The 14,714-nt window shown below is 40.3% G+C and overlaps 2 protein-coding genes across 2 annotated transcripts; both read left to right on the plus strand.

Annotated features, from left to right (window-relative positions):
* Window positions 1-844: 844 nt before the first annotated feature.
* Window positions 845-5,285, plus strand: LOC310958066 (uncharacterized protein). The gene is made up of 5 exons (XM_083928871.1): window positions 845-1,230; window positions 2,208-2,292; window positions 2,399-2,510; window positions 2,603-2,861; window positions 3,440-5,285. Exons 1-5 carry the CDS (start codon window positions 949-951, stop codon window positions 4,781-4,783), a joined length of 2,082 nt encoding a protein of 693 aa, XP_083784997.1. The 5' UTR covers window positions 845-948; the 3' UTR covers window positions 4,784-5,285.
* A 452-nt stretch (window positions 5,286-5,737) lies between these two features.
* Window positions 5,738-11,719, plus strand: LOC310957304 (uncharacterized protein). The gene is made up of 5 exons (XM_083927801.1): window positions 5,738-6,158; window positions 7,430-7,472; window positions 7,591-7,681; window positions 7,770-8,028; window positions 9,857-11,719. The coding sequence occupies exons 1-5, from the start codon at window positions 5,868-5,870 to the stop codon at window positions 11,216-11,218; spliced, it is 2,046 nt and encodes a 681-aa protein (XP_083783927.1). The 5' UTR covers window positions 5,738-5,867; the 3' UTR covers window positions 11,219-11,719.
* Window positions 11,720-14,714: the final 2,995 nt, after the last annotated feature.

Below are 14,714 nucleotides of genomic sequence, written 5' to 3' on the forward strand. Positions count from 1 at the left end.
TTTGTTACTTTGTGTAGCAGCCTAGAGAAACCAAACCAATGTCTAAATGTGATCAAACATCATACCTTAAAAGGTTCTACGGAAATCAGGCAGGCTATCCTTTCACGGTACTGTACAAATTATGTGGAGGGTGGGCACTTGGCTATGACATGAAGCTTTAAGGGTTTCTCCTAGTCAAGTGGTTCTCAAAAGTTGTACATGATGTACCACCTCAGTTAAAATGAGTCCCTCTCAAGTACCACTACTAAGACCAATGTTAAAATTCAGTAGCCTAAACCTACTCTATTCAGCTACAGACAGAAGATTCCTAATCAGAAGATTTATTGTTGACTGTCTTCAGTCACAGCCAAACTGTGGGAAGGGGTAGCATCAGAACTAACATGTCTGTGTTTTCAAACCAATCTTTTTACCTCTCCTCACTGTCTTGGCGCCACAGTTTGGCTCGTAATTCAGCTCTAGTTACATAACTGAACTATTTGATCAAACATACCAAGAGGTGTCGTTGATCGCCTACCTTCCAGTTACCTCGCATTCTTAAAATGGTAAAATTTGGTAAATTGCTTGAAACTGACCAAAAACAAAAATATGACTGGAAATGCTGAACTTATTTTAAATGACATTTCAATGTTTCTAACAGTTTAAGTATTTTCTTGGTATTATATTAATTTAGTTATTGTTTTTTTTATTTTGGAGATTCCTTCAAGTACCACCAGAGAGAGTTTAGTTTCAAGTGCCACAGTTTGAGACCCAGAGTGCGCCTGCTCTAAACCACGCCCATTCCGCCGCCAACGTGCTCGCAACTTCCGGAATGGAGATGGCTGGATCTGTTAGCTTTCGGCTGTCTGGGACTTTGACATATAGTCCACACCGAGGTCTATCTCCCAGGCCCCGTAAACATTAAACTATCCGGTCACTTTTAAACCTGAGGGGTCGGGTCTTAAATCCAGGATGTGCTCCGTCGTCGGATGTGAGTCGGAGCGTCGCGATGCGCAACGGTTCAAGTTACCCGAGGATCCAGAGAGGAGGCTGGAGTGGGTTCAGTTCCTTTTCGAAGTCAACGGGCAGCGACTTAAAGAGTCGTCCTGGACTGATATCACCATCTGTATTGAACACTTCACCGGGGACTGCTTTGTAAACCTGACTCCGGGGACCGGCACGGCCCAGCTAAAGTCCACTGCTGCCCCGACACTGTGTGTGAAGTCAGAGCCAGACGAACTGGAGCTGGAGCTGGTGAGGCCCGAGTGTCTCTGTTATCACAGTACACAAACTAACACAAGTTACCACCTCATGCAGTATCAACTCAATGCTACAGAATGTTGGTGCCATGTTTTTCACGGGTTTGTTTATTGTGTGCTGACTGGATTGAGTGAGTTATCACTTTGTGTAGCACATTGTTTTGAATAGCCATTTAGCTACTGCTAAATGAATTCATAATTTAATATAGCCATCATAAAAGACCCATACTGCCCTACAAACCCAAGTGCAGGAACTGCGAAACCATCAACATGATTTCCGCACAATTTAGTTTCTGAAAGTAAGGATGTTAGGATTGATTTGGATAATAATTATTAAATGGCAAACTAGTAAACCATAATCCCTCATCAGTGCGTCAAACATTCATTTGTTGGGACAATAAACACAATTTGAAGACATTTGAAGTTCACTATATATATATATAAAAGTAGACAGTTTGGTGTTTTAAATGGTGTGGTCTGTGGTGGTTATTATTGTATTGCTCATTTTGATAAACTAATAAACCAGGTTGATATCAATGTAATACACATCAAAAGGGATTTTTAAAAATGTTTGATTTAATTTTCTCTCCAACTGCCAAAGAGAAACAAGTGTTAGGTTTTTATACTGTAGGTATTCACACATGTATTACTAAACACAGATTTATCCCATCAGAAACACTATTCTGTGTGTGGCGTATGTAGAGTGCAAGTGCTTTTACATATTCTCATCATCCGAGTTAGCATTTTTGGACTATACACTGTTCTTTTATTGACATCTTCTTATAGTACAGTTAATACTGTATAATGAGCACTTGTCATGTCTTCGGTGTAGAGATAATAGCATGTCCAGGTCTTTAAGGTCAGGTGCTTTTAAAGGAAACCAAATCACCACTTTTGGTGTATTTTCTGTAACTGTAATACAACTCATAGACGGTCTATGTTGCCACTAAACCTATACTTTTCTTTCTGTAGGAGCCTGACGAAACCACAGACATTGCTTCTCAATGTGATCAAGTTAAAACATGCTATAGTCCATCTTCCTATTCTGAAGAGTCAGGTGAGGGTGAGAAACTTGACATTTTATGTGTAAATAAAAATACAGGGGGTATTCATTGAAGTGTATTCTTTCCATGTGAATAATGAACATTAAATTTCATTTGCAGCCGCCCAAGAAAGCCCCGTACCAAGTGATGCTTCGTATGATTCCATGTCTGATGTTGATGATTATGGTCAGATGCTACAAAAAGTTGTGAACATTGATATGATCAGGGAAAAGTAAGTTAATCCTGCTTGACAGCTGTAATTTGATTACACAAGGTTATCTTTTAAGAGCGGTATCTAACGTTGGTTTGATTTCTTTTTTTTAGAGCTGCACTTCTGCAGATGAAAAAACAGTATGTTGTGAATGAGAAACGCCTCCTTCAGTTGTTCAGCAGCGAGTGCCCATCATGTGGTTCTAAAGTAAAGACGGAGAAGGTCACCAATGGGGTGCTCATCATCTTGAACCAACAGTGCCTTCAGTGTGAGTACACAAACCAGTGGAAAAGCCAAGTCAATGCCAGTGTCCCAGCAGCTGAAGATCAACTCCTCACAGAAGTAGTAGAAGTAACTCCACAGACCCAACAGGTAAGACTTAAATAGTCAGACACACTGCTGTCTTAATAAAAATAGGTCTTATTTTTTAATAAATTTGTGCACCCAAGACATTTTTAACTAAAACCATACATGATATACACTGTCAAATATGTTAACAATTTCACAGATTTATATTTTGTATTTTCTTTAATGTGCAATTTTGTGCTGCCGCTTGTATCATAAATGGGTAGAGAATATTCAATAAGTCACATTAATAACTCAAAAATGATGAAAAGTAACTATTTTGATAGTGCCACAGTATAATTGTTAAATTCATTCACTGGGCGCTGAAAAAAAAATACAAATGCTCAGCATCCAGTTTCTATAATAGAAGTTATTGCTGTTTTGCTTCTTGTCATATATCAATGTAAGATGAATATCAAAACATGACATGGCCTTGGACTCCGGCAGTTTTGATTTGTGCTTTTTGATATAATTTTTGGCATTTTATAGACCAAATGATTCATCCATTAATCACCTTTGTTTGTTTGGCTGTAACATTCATCCTGTGCAGACTTTAAAAATGTTATATTTTACTCATAGCCATTCTATCATTGTATCTTTCACAGAGAGTGTCAACAGTTGACAACCGCCGCACGATCACAGGCATGTCTGAGATGGTCGCTACTATTGATGAGGAAAGTGATCTCATGGATGAAACCGAGGAATCCGGTAATGAAGATGACATGGGTTCAGATGAGGATTGGGATCCAGGGGAGGAGCTTGACTTTTCTAACAAGCTTTATGGTGTATCTGAGGACAACACTGAAGAAGATGATGAGCCTCCACTTGCCCCGGAGCACAGTCGGCTCTGCACAGACTGTGGGATGTTTTACAATAAACGGAAGCCTCACACGTGTGAGCATAAAACCAAACCCTATTCTTGCAATATTTGTGGTAAACGATTTGGTAGTGAGATCGCTCTAAATTCTCACAGCAGAATACACAATGAAAACTATGAACATCAATGCAAATACTGCCATCTTACCTTCAAAACAAAGGTGGACAAAGTCACTCATGAGCAGATTCACAGAACTGAAGGGAAACCCTATAAATGCTCCGACTGTTCAGAGACATTTGCCACATATAAAGAACGCAAAATCCACCTGGAGGATCACAGAGGCCCCCGACAGTTGAAATGTCACATCTGTGGGATTGAATTCACCCAAGCCAATTATCTCCGGAGACACTTAGCTGTGCACACAGGAGTGAAGCCGTTTAAATGTTCAGTGTGCCAACGTGGCTTCAACCAGCCGAGCCACCTGAAATCCCACATGCGTCTGCACACAGGGGAGAGACCTTATAAGTGTCAAAATTGTGACAAACGCTTCAATCACAACGTGAGCTTGAAAAGTCACGTTGAGCGTTACCACACACCTAGTTCTGGACATCAAAAGACTGTAATAAATACTGATACTGATGCTCAGGAGAATGGGAATGAGAGAGGCACAGTGTCTGGGCGTGATGATGTGAGAGAACAACCTGATAAAGAAGAGGAGGTGCAGAAGTTGGGTAAACACATGACAAAACATAAAAAGAAGAGGACAGGTAGACCCATAGGAAGGCCTAAGAGAAATGCAGAGGACAACTTGGTTCTGGCAGGGGAAATGCAAGGCCAGCGCTCAAACAAGAAGATCGCCAAAGTTAAGGTGCGCAAGTTAAAGAGAAAACGCTGCAGTGATGAAGAAAGTGAGGACGAGCCGGCCGAAAGCGACATGTCCTTTGACTCAACAGAGGAGGATGAGGAGAATTATGAGAAAGTGACATTGAGCACAAGAAGATCAGGAGGAAGGGCAAAAAAATCAGACAGTGACTCGGAAGAAAGAAAGAAAAAGAGGTACAGCAGTAAAAGCTCAGGGAAGCGTAGGGGACGACCAAGAGGGACTCAAGAAGTTGAAGACACTGAGGATTGAAAAAAGTTTTATTGAGTTGAGCATTTATTACGAGAAATTCAATTTAAAGTGTCATATAGAACCGGACTGTTTTCCATGATATATTTAAATATTATGAAAAACTAGACATGCACACTTAAGCTGCGTTCTGACCGAATGTGATGCACGCGACAAGATAACATACAAAGTCAATGTACAGACAGCAATTACAGGAAGGGCGACGCGATACTTGCAATGCAAAGCACACAAACCTTACATTACGACCAGGCGATATGAAACTGGAGTTTCTTGCAATTAAATCACGGCCATAGCGTCCGTTCTGAACGCAGCTTTAGGCCGGGGCCTTCAGACTCCTTCATTTTTACTGTCAAGACTTGGGTTTTAAGATACTTTCAAATCCTGTTTACTGACATGGAGTCAGACTGGGTAAAATAAAATGTTGTCATGTCAAGTGACTGTTTTCATTTGTGTTGTAAATGTTCAATAATAAGGAGTCCCACAGAACCATCAAAAAGGGTTCTTTGAGGCACCTTTAATGTTGCTCAAAAGAACTTTTGGAAAAAGTTTTTAAAAAATCCTTCATGTGTCACTTTGCAAAACCTCGTTAATAAAACAACAATACATTAACAATCCACATGTTGCTATTTTAATTTGGGTGCAGTCGAAGAGTAGCAATGTAGATCCATATTTTACCTTATATCCAGGTATGCATGTATGAGTAGATTATAGTCTTGCCTTGCCTAGTGAATCTGTTATTGTGGATACCTTTAATTATCATTCTGACTGGTAAGAATACATTTTTGAAAAGGAGAAATGGTTTTACGGATATCTAAAAAAAAAAAATGTAATGACGGATAAGCACCGCCCAGCACCACAAGCCGGGATACGCCTGATACTAAACCACGCGAACGTGGTTTGCCATCCGCCAATCACCACAGAAGAAGAACCCTGCTCTGCCAGCGTGCGGTGAGCTGAGTTAGCTGTTAGCTTCCGGCTGTCTGGGACTCTGGCATATGACTCCACACCGAGGTCTATCTCCAAGGCCCTGTAAACATTAAACTATCCGGTCACTTTTAAACCTGAGGGGTCGGGTCTTAAATCCAGGATGTGCTCCGTCGTCGGATGTGAGTCGGAGCGTCGCGGTGCGCAACGGTTCAAGTTACCGGAGGATCCAGAGAGGAGGCTGGAGTGGGTTCAGTTCCTTTTCGAAGTCAACGGGCAGCGACTTAAAGAGTCGTCCTGGACTGATATCACCATCTGTATTGAACACTTCACCGGGGACTGCTTTGTAAACCTGACTCCGGGGACCGGCACGGCCCAGCTAAAGTCCACTGCTGCCCCGACACTGTGTGTGAAGTCAGAGCCAGACGAACCTCTGGAGAGCCCACGAAATGTGGTGAGTCTGAGCAACATCTGTAGGTCCGCGTCCTGCCTTCTCAACACATCACTGGGTCCTACATAATCACGTTACACAAAACAAATGCAGCTGAATGTGTTCCCAGAAACACGTTTTATTTACGAAACCCGACGTCAATGGCTGTTCATAGACAGGTTTTAATATAATTTCATTGCTTGGCAACAACCTGGGTCCTTATTAACTTCCTGTCCAACGTGGTCCTGACACCTGATGTCATTTACATACACTGCAACAAACAATGCACATGTTTATGTTTACAAACTGCATAAAATGGTATACAATAGCCTAGTTAAATGCATAATAAGTGATTCATCTTGAAGACAACAAACACCAAAACCCCAATTAAATGTACACTGGCATTGCTTTTTTTCCCCTATTATTAAAAAATGTATCAAATTATGGATTGACACAAATAAAAAAGGGCTGTGGCAGAATGTCCATTTAATCATATATGGTTTTATAGTATAATAGCCTAGACCACAGATCTTCAATAGGTGGTCCGGAGTTACTGCAGGGGGGTCCGCCAAATTGTTTGATTCACTTATAAACTTTTTTTTCGTTTTTATAAATATGTCTGAAAATATACATTAAACTAATGCAATGCACTATTATCAAAGACACATTTGTGAAAAACTAAATAAATAGACGTACACTACCTTGATGATAGACTTTCTGGCTTAAAGGCAAGGTAGCCATGCACAGATACAATTGAGCTGAAGGATTCAATGTGCCTACCAAAACATGATGTATAAATGTGTTAACCACATGATCATTGTAATATCTTAGTATGTATGGACCATAAAAATCTGTGTGTATAGGCTTTAGGCCACCCTAGATGTTAGGCCCAATTTAATACGCAACACGATATTACAATATTTGTAGAAGGGGGTACCTGCTTGGTCTCTCTTTCAGCTAAGGGGTCCTTGGCCTAAAAACGTTGAAGATCCTTGTCTTAGATAAAGAAGTGTGTAAAGCGTTTACAGGTAGTTCTATACATTTTTGGGAGACTAAGAATAATAACTGTATCTCTTTGCATTCACATAAACAATCAACATACTTAACGGCACGTCCACTTACTACTTCTGCACTGGTGTTGAGGTCACACAGGCAATGATGAGCTTTCATTTGTTTTCATATACAGACAGATATAAAGTATGTATTTATGGTAATGTACGATGCCCTGAACACAATTTTAGTTTATTATATGTAGCTTATGTTTATTAACTGAAAGCTTTGTGTCATTTGTGTAGGAGCCTTCGGAAACCACGGACGCTGATGATGACCTTAAAACATGTAATAATCCAACTTCTTACTCAGAAAAACAAACACTTGCATACTGTATTTGTTATAGATGAAGAGGGTATTTACTATCTATGTTATTCACACGTGAATACTGAACCTTTTTTTGTAGCTTCCCAAGCAAGTCCCGGGTCAAGTGGGGTCACCTCTGGATCTGACCAGATGCAACAAAAAGTAATGAATGTTTATTTGAACCAAGAAAAGTGAGTGACACTTTCTCAACAGTTGTATTTATTTAATTTCCAGTTTACGTTAGCTTCACATCATCCTATTTCTAAATCTGGTTTTTAGAGCTGGGCTGTTACAGATGAAAGGGAAATACGTTGTGAATGAAAGCTGCCTCCTCCAGTTGTTCCGCCGCAAATGCCCGTCATGTGGATGTAAACTTCAGATGGAGAAGGTCACCTATGGGCTGCTCATCATCTTGAATCAACAGTGTTTTAAGTGTGACTACAGAAAGCAATGGAAAAGCCAAGTCAATGCCAGTGTCCCATCAGCTGAAGATCAACACCTTAAAGAAAACACGGAAGTCACAACAGAGACCAGACAGGTAGGACTTGATTAGTCAGACTTACCACAATATATCCATACATTCAGAGTTTATTATAATGACTCGCGATCCCACTCTGTCCTATGGAGCCCTCGACATGGTGGCAATTTCTTTCCTGAAGTTTTGCTTTATGTGACAGGCTGTTGCTATGATTATGACCATAGCCATGGGATGACAAGGCTTTTGCCATTGCTGCTTTGGTTTTTATGTTTATGGCTGTGGGTCATTAGCTTCTTATGAGTGTAACACTAACCTTTCTGCAATTTCCCAGCTTGGAATCAATAAAGTATTTCTATTCTATTCTAACTACATGCAGGGGTTGTTTGTTGTTGTTTGTTGACGAGGTTGTGTTGGCTTAGCGATCGTTGTATTAAAGCTGCTAAATTATATCTAATAGAAGCACTGCATGTTCAAATCCAGTGTGGTCTAATGATGCTTTCTTGGCCAGGAGCAGTAAAGAATAGTCACAGCACTGCTACCATAGCCGATCCATAGCATCATAGAATCAGCCATACATCAGAGCAATTAGCATTTCCACAGCCACAGCTTCAGACACCACCACAGCAGCTGCAGCTGTGCTTACAGGGGCTGTCTATTGTCGGAGCTCGTTCTTGTATAGAGAAAAAACAGGTAGCCAATGACAAGGTAAAAATATCATCATTTCATTTGCCTTAATGCACACGGTTGAACTGTGTGTAGATAATGGCCAATCACACACATCGTTATCAATGTATATGTTTTCCGATATGTGCCTTTTAAAATAAATGCCTTTTTTACAGAACATGTTATGCAGAAAATGATACTTTCAGTGATTTAAAATGGTGTGATATAACATTTTATTTTTATTTTATTTATTTAAATGTTAATCAACTGAATACAATCTGAACATTGTTTATTTAGCTACTTATTTAATTTTGTATTTATTCTTTATTTTCTCAGTGTTCATTTCTAGAATTGGTTGACAATTTAATGCATTGTGTATATATAATGTATAATCATGCTAAATATTCTTTAATAAAGTCATTTGTTTAAGAGAGCGGCCTTCTGGGCACTTTTGCAGAGTCATATCAGTGCTCAGTCAACATAGAAAAGGTTTATTTTTATCCCATTATGCATATCAGTAATCTGTGAATTTTTAGGCTAATTGGCCTCAAAAATCCCATATCAGTTTGGCCCTAGCGCGACAACAAGGGAGTTGTAGTCCTGGGTGTGATGGACTACAAGTTAAAGACACAGTGTCGAAACAGACACTGTATATTGTGTATACCAAATACACAACATATACAACACAACACAGTAGAATATGCAACAATAGAGATAGATGCTCTGTAAACATCATATAGAGTGTATTATAGTTCTTTAGAGCAGAACACTCCCATCCTCAGTTAGACCCAGTGGTTATAATGTTCCTAGGTAGTGGATACAAAACAGCTCTCTCTGACATAACCTCTTGTAGACATCACCCTCTCTATGCAGAGTAATCTGCTTGATGTCCTGTCACCTAAGGGTGAGTAGTTATTAAAGTGACAGGCTGCAGGATAGTTCGTATTTTTGCGTGTAGGAGGAGGACCGGTAGTTTGGCCAACATATTTTATCTCATGAAAATAGTAATGGGAAATAAATGTATAATGTAAAGTGCTACATCATCTCTCCTTTCTGTAGTATCTGCAGAGCGTTCCCACTATTACTGCCTGGACTCTTGCACATGGGCCGATTGCTCATATAGAATTCATAAACCGAATCATTGTCTGAATCTTCTGTGCTTTTATAGACTTGGAAAAGTTTTACCCATACTAGGTTGTCATTCGTGTCATTGTATTGTTCGCAGGGAATGCCAACAGATGACAACCCCAGCACCAGAGTTTTCTCTGAGATTGTTACTTTTAGTGATGAAGAAAGTGTTCCCTCAGATGAAGGAGAGGAAGGTGCTGACTGTAAGAAGAGTTCAGATGGGGAATGGAATCCGACTTCGGAAATTCTCCTGGCCGAAGAGCTCACAAAGGAATCTGGAGAAGAAACCGAAGATGAAAGCGAAGAGGAGGAGGAGGAAGATGATGCTCCCCCGGGTGGCCTCAAAATTAATGAGCTCTGCACAGATTGTGGAAGTTTTTTCAATGTTGTAAAACCTCACACATGTGAGTACAAAATAAAGCCCTATTCCTGCAATATATGTGGCAAAAGATGTACTACCGAAACATCTCTGAAAAACCATAGCAGAATCCACGATGAAACCTATGACCATCCTTGTAAATACTGCCACGCTACCTTTAATACAAGGGTGGACAAACTTAAACACGAGCAGATCCATCAAGATCGCAAAGATCCCTATAAATGTCCTGACTGTCCAGAGACATTTGCCTCCAGTAAAAAACGCAAAATTCACCTGGCCAACCACAGAGCCCCAAAGGAGAACAAATGTGGAGTTTGTGGGGTCGTATTTAAGGATGTACATCATCTTAGGAGACACTCTGTTGTGCACACAGGATTGAGACCGTACAAGTGTTCAGTGTGCCAACGTGGCTTCAACCAGGGGAGCCACCTGAAATCCCACATGCGTCTGCACACAGGGGAGAGGCCTTTCAAGTGTAAGCACTGTGACAAAAGATTCAATCACAACGTAAGTTTAAAGAGTCATGTGGAGCGTTACCACTCGTCGAGCTCTGGCCGTGAAAGGAAGAAGCGTAAGATAGATAAAAGGGCAGGCGACACTGGTGATGCTGAGGACAGTGGGAATAAGAAAGGCACAGACTCTGAGTTTGACAGTGTGGAAGACGAACAAGATACAAAAGAGGAGGTGCAGAAAGAGAGTACAGTTGCACCAACAAGTGGGTGGAGCCCAGGTAGACCCATAGGAAGGCCTAAGAGAAATGCAGAAGGCTGCTCGGCCCCAGCAGGGCAAAAAAAGGGCCAGTCTGCAAAAAAGGCGGAGAAGTTAAAGAAAACAGGTTCAAGCAATGAGGAAAGTGAGGACTGGCAATCAGACAGTGACATCTCCTTTGACTCAACCGATGAGGAGGAGGAGGAGGAAGAAGAGAAGGAGACAGGGAGGAAGAGCACAAGGAGATCAGAGACAAGAGGAAGACCAAAAAATGACAGTGACACAGAAGAAGAAACACAGAAAAAGAGGTACAGCAGCGGTAAGAGCTCAGGGAGACGTAGAGGAAGACCAAGGAAAGATCCAATGGTGTGAAAATTCTTAATACACCAGACGGGGGCGGCCGGTGACTGAGTGGTTAGAGCAGTCGCCCCTTGTAAAGAGGCTGAAGGTCATCAAGGCAGCGGTGTGGGGTTAGACTCCGACCTGCAGCCCTTCACTGCATGTCTTCCCCTCTCTCTCTCACCCCATTTCCTGTCTGAAAAATAAATCTTTAAAAAAAAAGAAAAAACACCGGGCTGAAGAATTAATTTGGTGTGAGCAGTTTTGAAAATGAAAGAAGCCATAGAAAACATGATGGAAATCTGTTGAGTAGAAATATTTGAATAAAAGACATCCAACAGCGTCTTTTTGAATGAGTTTGTCTTTTCTACTGTGTTGTAGAGGAGGGTCAGGTAGTAAGGAAAAAGGCGAAATTCATTTTTTTCACTCTGGTCTTTGTTATCTGTAAGTGTCTGTGATATTGTAATACCATTCAAAAAAGAACTTTATAGTTGCAAGTAATGTTAAAAATATGCAATATGTAGAAAAACCGTATGAAACATACAAAATATCCTGATGTTTTTTTTTTTTTTTCTAAAAGATGTTAAAAATAAATACATGTGTTCAGTTGCTATTCTGAGTCTGCCATCTTACCTATGTGGTTAAAAACATTTCAACTTTAAAAAAAAAACTAATCTCAAACGGATCTTTGGCCCACTCCAGTGGAGCTTCTGTGGGTTTAGTATTTTGCCAAAGAAGGAACAACGATTGAACGGGTGACTTTTCCCCCTTGCATTTCTTGAGTTTTAAATGTGCTGCTGTTCAGAGTTCCCACTTTGATCAAACCCTGCCTGCTTATATATTTATCCTCTTTCTATCTCTCTGTGTGCCAGTGCTTCAGCTAGCTATCTTTTTTTTTGTATGTTGCTGAAACTATGGGAAAGAGTCAGCCTGTTGCTGGGTGAGCCCAAGGCAGCTGAGTGGATTGGATATACAGACGGCTGGCAGGTCTTTACATGCACTATTGTTGGCATTTCTTTTGACTTTTAATGAACAACAAACCTTGGCGTTCTGAGGTTTGACTGATACAGAGTGGCAAATCAGCGTGTGTGCACAAGAGGTGGAGGAGTCTTTCTAAACCCTGTGTGAATCAGATATGGAGTTTATTTAAAGCTCAGTGTATGTAAAAACTACCTTTCAGCTTCAGTTTTAATAAAGGTCAAAGGAACCTGCTGTTTGTTTTTTAATTTCATCTTGTACAATATTTGTCAGATCACATTTTCAGTCCAGTTAACTTGGTTTATGTAGGTCGTCACATTCATTTTTAGATAATTAGGAATTCTGGAGCATCGGCTTAGTCATAGTACATTACATTAATTACCATACTTTTAAATCCAGATGACACCCATTTTAATCCATTTCCTTTCCAAAGCTGCTTTGCAACAGCAGCATTTATCCCAGAATATGAGCGAGGCAGTGCAAGATGCGAGTATTCTTGATCACTAGAGATTCATCAGTTTACATTCAAGTTAGACCAGGCTGAAACACTGAAACCATGTGGGGATAGTTACAGTATCTGCTTGTCCAGGGTGATAAAAATGTCCTGCTACTAACAGGATTACCACTAGATGTCCTCTTTGTCTCACAAACTAATTTAGCCAAAACAATACATTAGACCGCAGCCATTTCTCCCACACAATAAACTGTTAGAAGTCATTCCTGCCTGTGGCCATCAGACAGGGTGTCAGTCAATAACCCGGCCCCTAGACTTATTTCACCCTTTAGCTGCTTTAACCAATAATTGTCTATCCATTATTTATATCTGCAGCTGTTACAAATATAATAGTGTGTAATAAGAATGCACAACACCCCAGTTTACCTACATTATTATTCTCTGGTTAATTATATTAATACTGCATTTATGTTGTACTGCACAATAGTCCATTTCCATCAGTGACGTGCAGTGAGGGTTGGGGTTGGGGAGGCACTGACTCACAAGTCAGATTTACAAACATACAGTATACAGTATACCGCGAATAGGATGCTGAAAACCATTTTAAAACACCAGTGCCACTGTATATTGCCGTATATCTTACCTTTACTGACTGAAAATCCAGCATTGTATAATGTCTTAGTTTAGAAATCAAATCCTCCATTTTCAGGGCGAGAAATGACATCTTGTCGCTAAGCTCTACAGCGTAGCACAGAACACTTCTTGTGTTTACTTTTTGCACACAGGTTAGAGTTCACCATGACCTGGCTGACCTGCCTGGCTTCAGGCTGCTCACTATCGTTGCCTTCCTTGAGGCAGAGGTACTGCCTGCCTCAAGGCAGCATTTTCCCTGTGGATTTATGTCACATCAATAAGATGCAAATATTACACACATACGTAAAATACATTACTGAACACCATGGAAAAGAAGACGTATGCTTTTATTACATAAAAGTGTCCTCAACCATCATATAGGAAATATTCACAGAAATGGGAACAAGCACGCGCCGTTTGCACGCGCTCAATCCAGTTTGTGAGTGATTGCGCAATCTGGAGGGAGGCACGGCTGTCCATGCCTCACCTCTCGTCTCCGAAGAGACTCCGCTTATTTAAATAGGAAATACAGAATTTTCTGCCATTTTTACTATAAAAACAGTCAAAATACATTAAGAACTACACCAAAATCATAGTCCAAAGGACAAATATTAATACTTGTGACTGCACGTCACTGATTTCCATACTGTAATTCGTTTTTATTTTAGCACAATCTTTTAGCACTATCTTCCACAAATGACTATAGTATTATAATGCACATATTTTCATTTGCAATACCTGTCTTGCTTCTATTAACAAGGTAAAATTTACTGCAGCAGAATATATGTATTCATATTCTTATTCTATTTTATTAATTATTTCTATTCAGTATTATTGTTCATTGTTGTAATTCTATTCAGAGTAATTGTAACTTAAGAAATGTCCCCCTGTGGATCAATAAAGAATTTTTATTCTATTCAGTTGCTATGTCCGTTCTTCCTTCTCTTATCGCTCTTTCTCACTTCTTTTTCTCCTCTTCTCCGGGAGTCGTGTATTCTCCCGGGAGAAAGCAGGTTTTTAGTGCAGCATCTCTGTTTGCACTCTATAGGTGACCTCCTGGTTTTGCCGATATCCTCAAGCCGCCCCTCAAAGAGCATTTAAGTATTCAGTAAGAGCTAAAACGCGAGAGCAAGCTGCTGAGGCTTGCAAAATAGTTGTACACTGTAATTTACTAACATCACTAGGACAGCTATTTTCTCTACTTTTTATTGGGTCATGGCTGTATACTTATTATTTTCCTCCTCTATTTATTCATCCTCGTTCTACTGGTGTTACTCATTCCCTTCCTCCCTCTCTGGCCCTGATGATTTGAAGCTGGTGTTTTAAAGATGTCAGTTAGATAATGGGAGCTGCTCGCTGTTGACAGAAGACTAGATTGATGCTTTGAGTAGACTTGAGATGAACAGTGCATCATGGAGCAAATAACTGTTGTTGTGGCAGTGGCACAGTGTGAGGATGTTATTT

Source organism: Echiichthys vipera (assembly GCF_963691815.1).
Source record: "Echiichthys vipera genome assembly, chromosome: 15".
NCBI lineage: Eukaryota > Metazoa > Chordata > Actinopteri > Perciformes > Trachinidae > Echiichthys > Echiichthys vipera.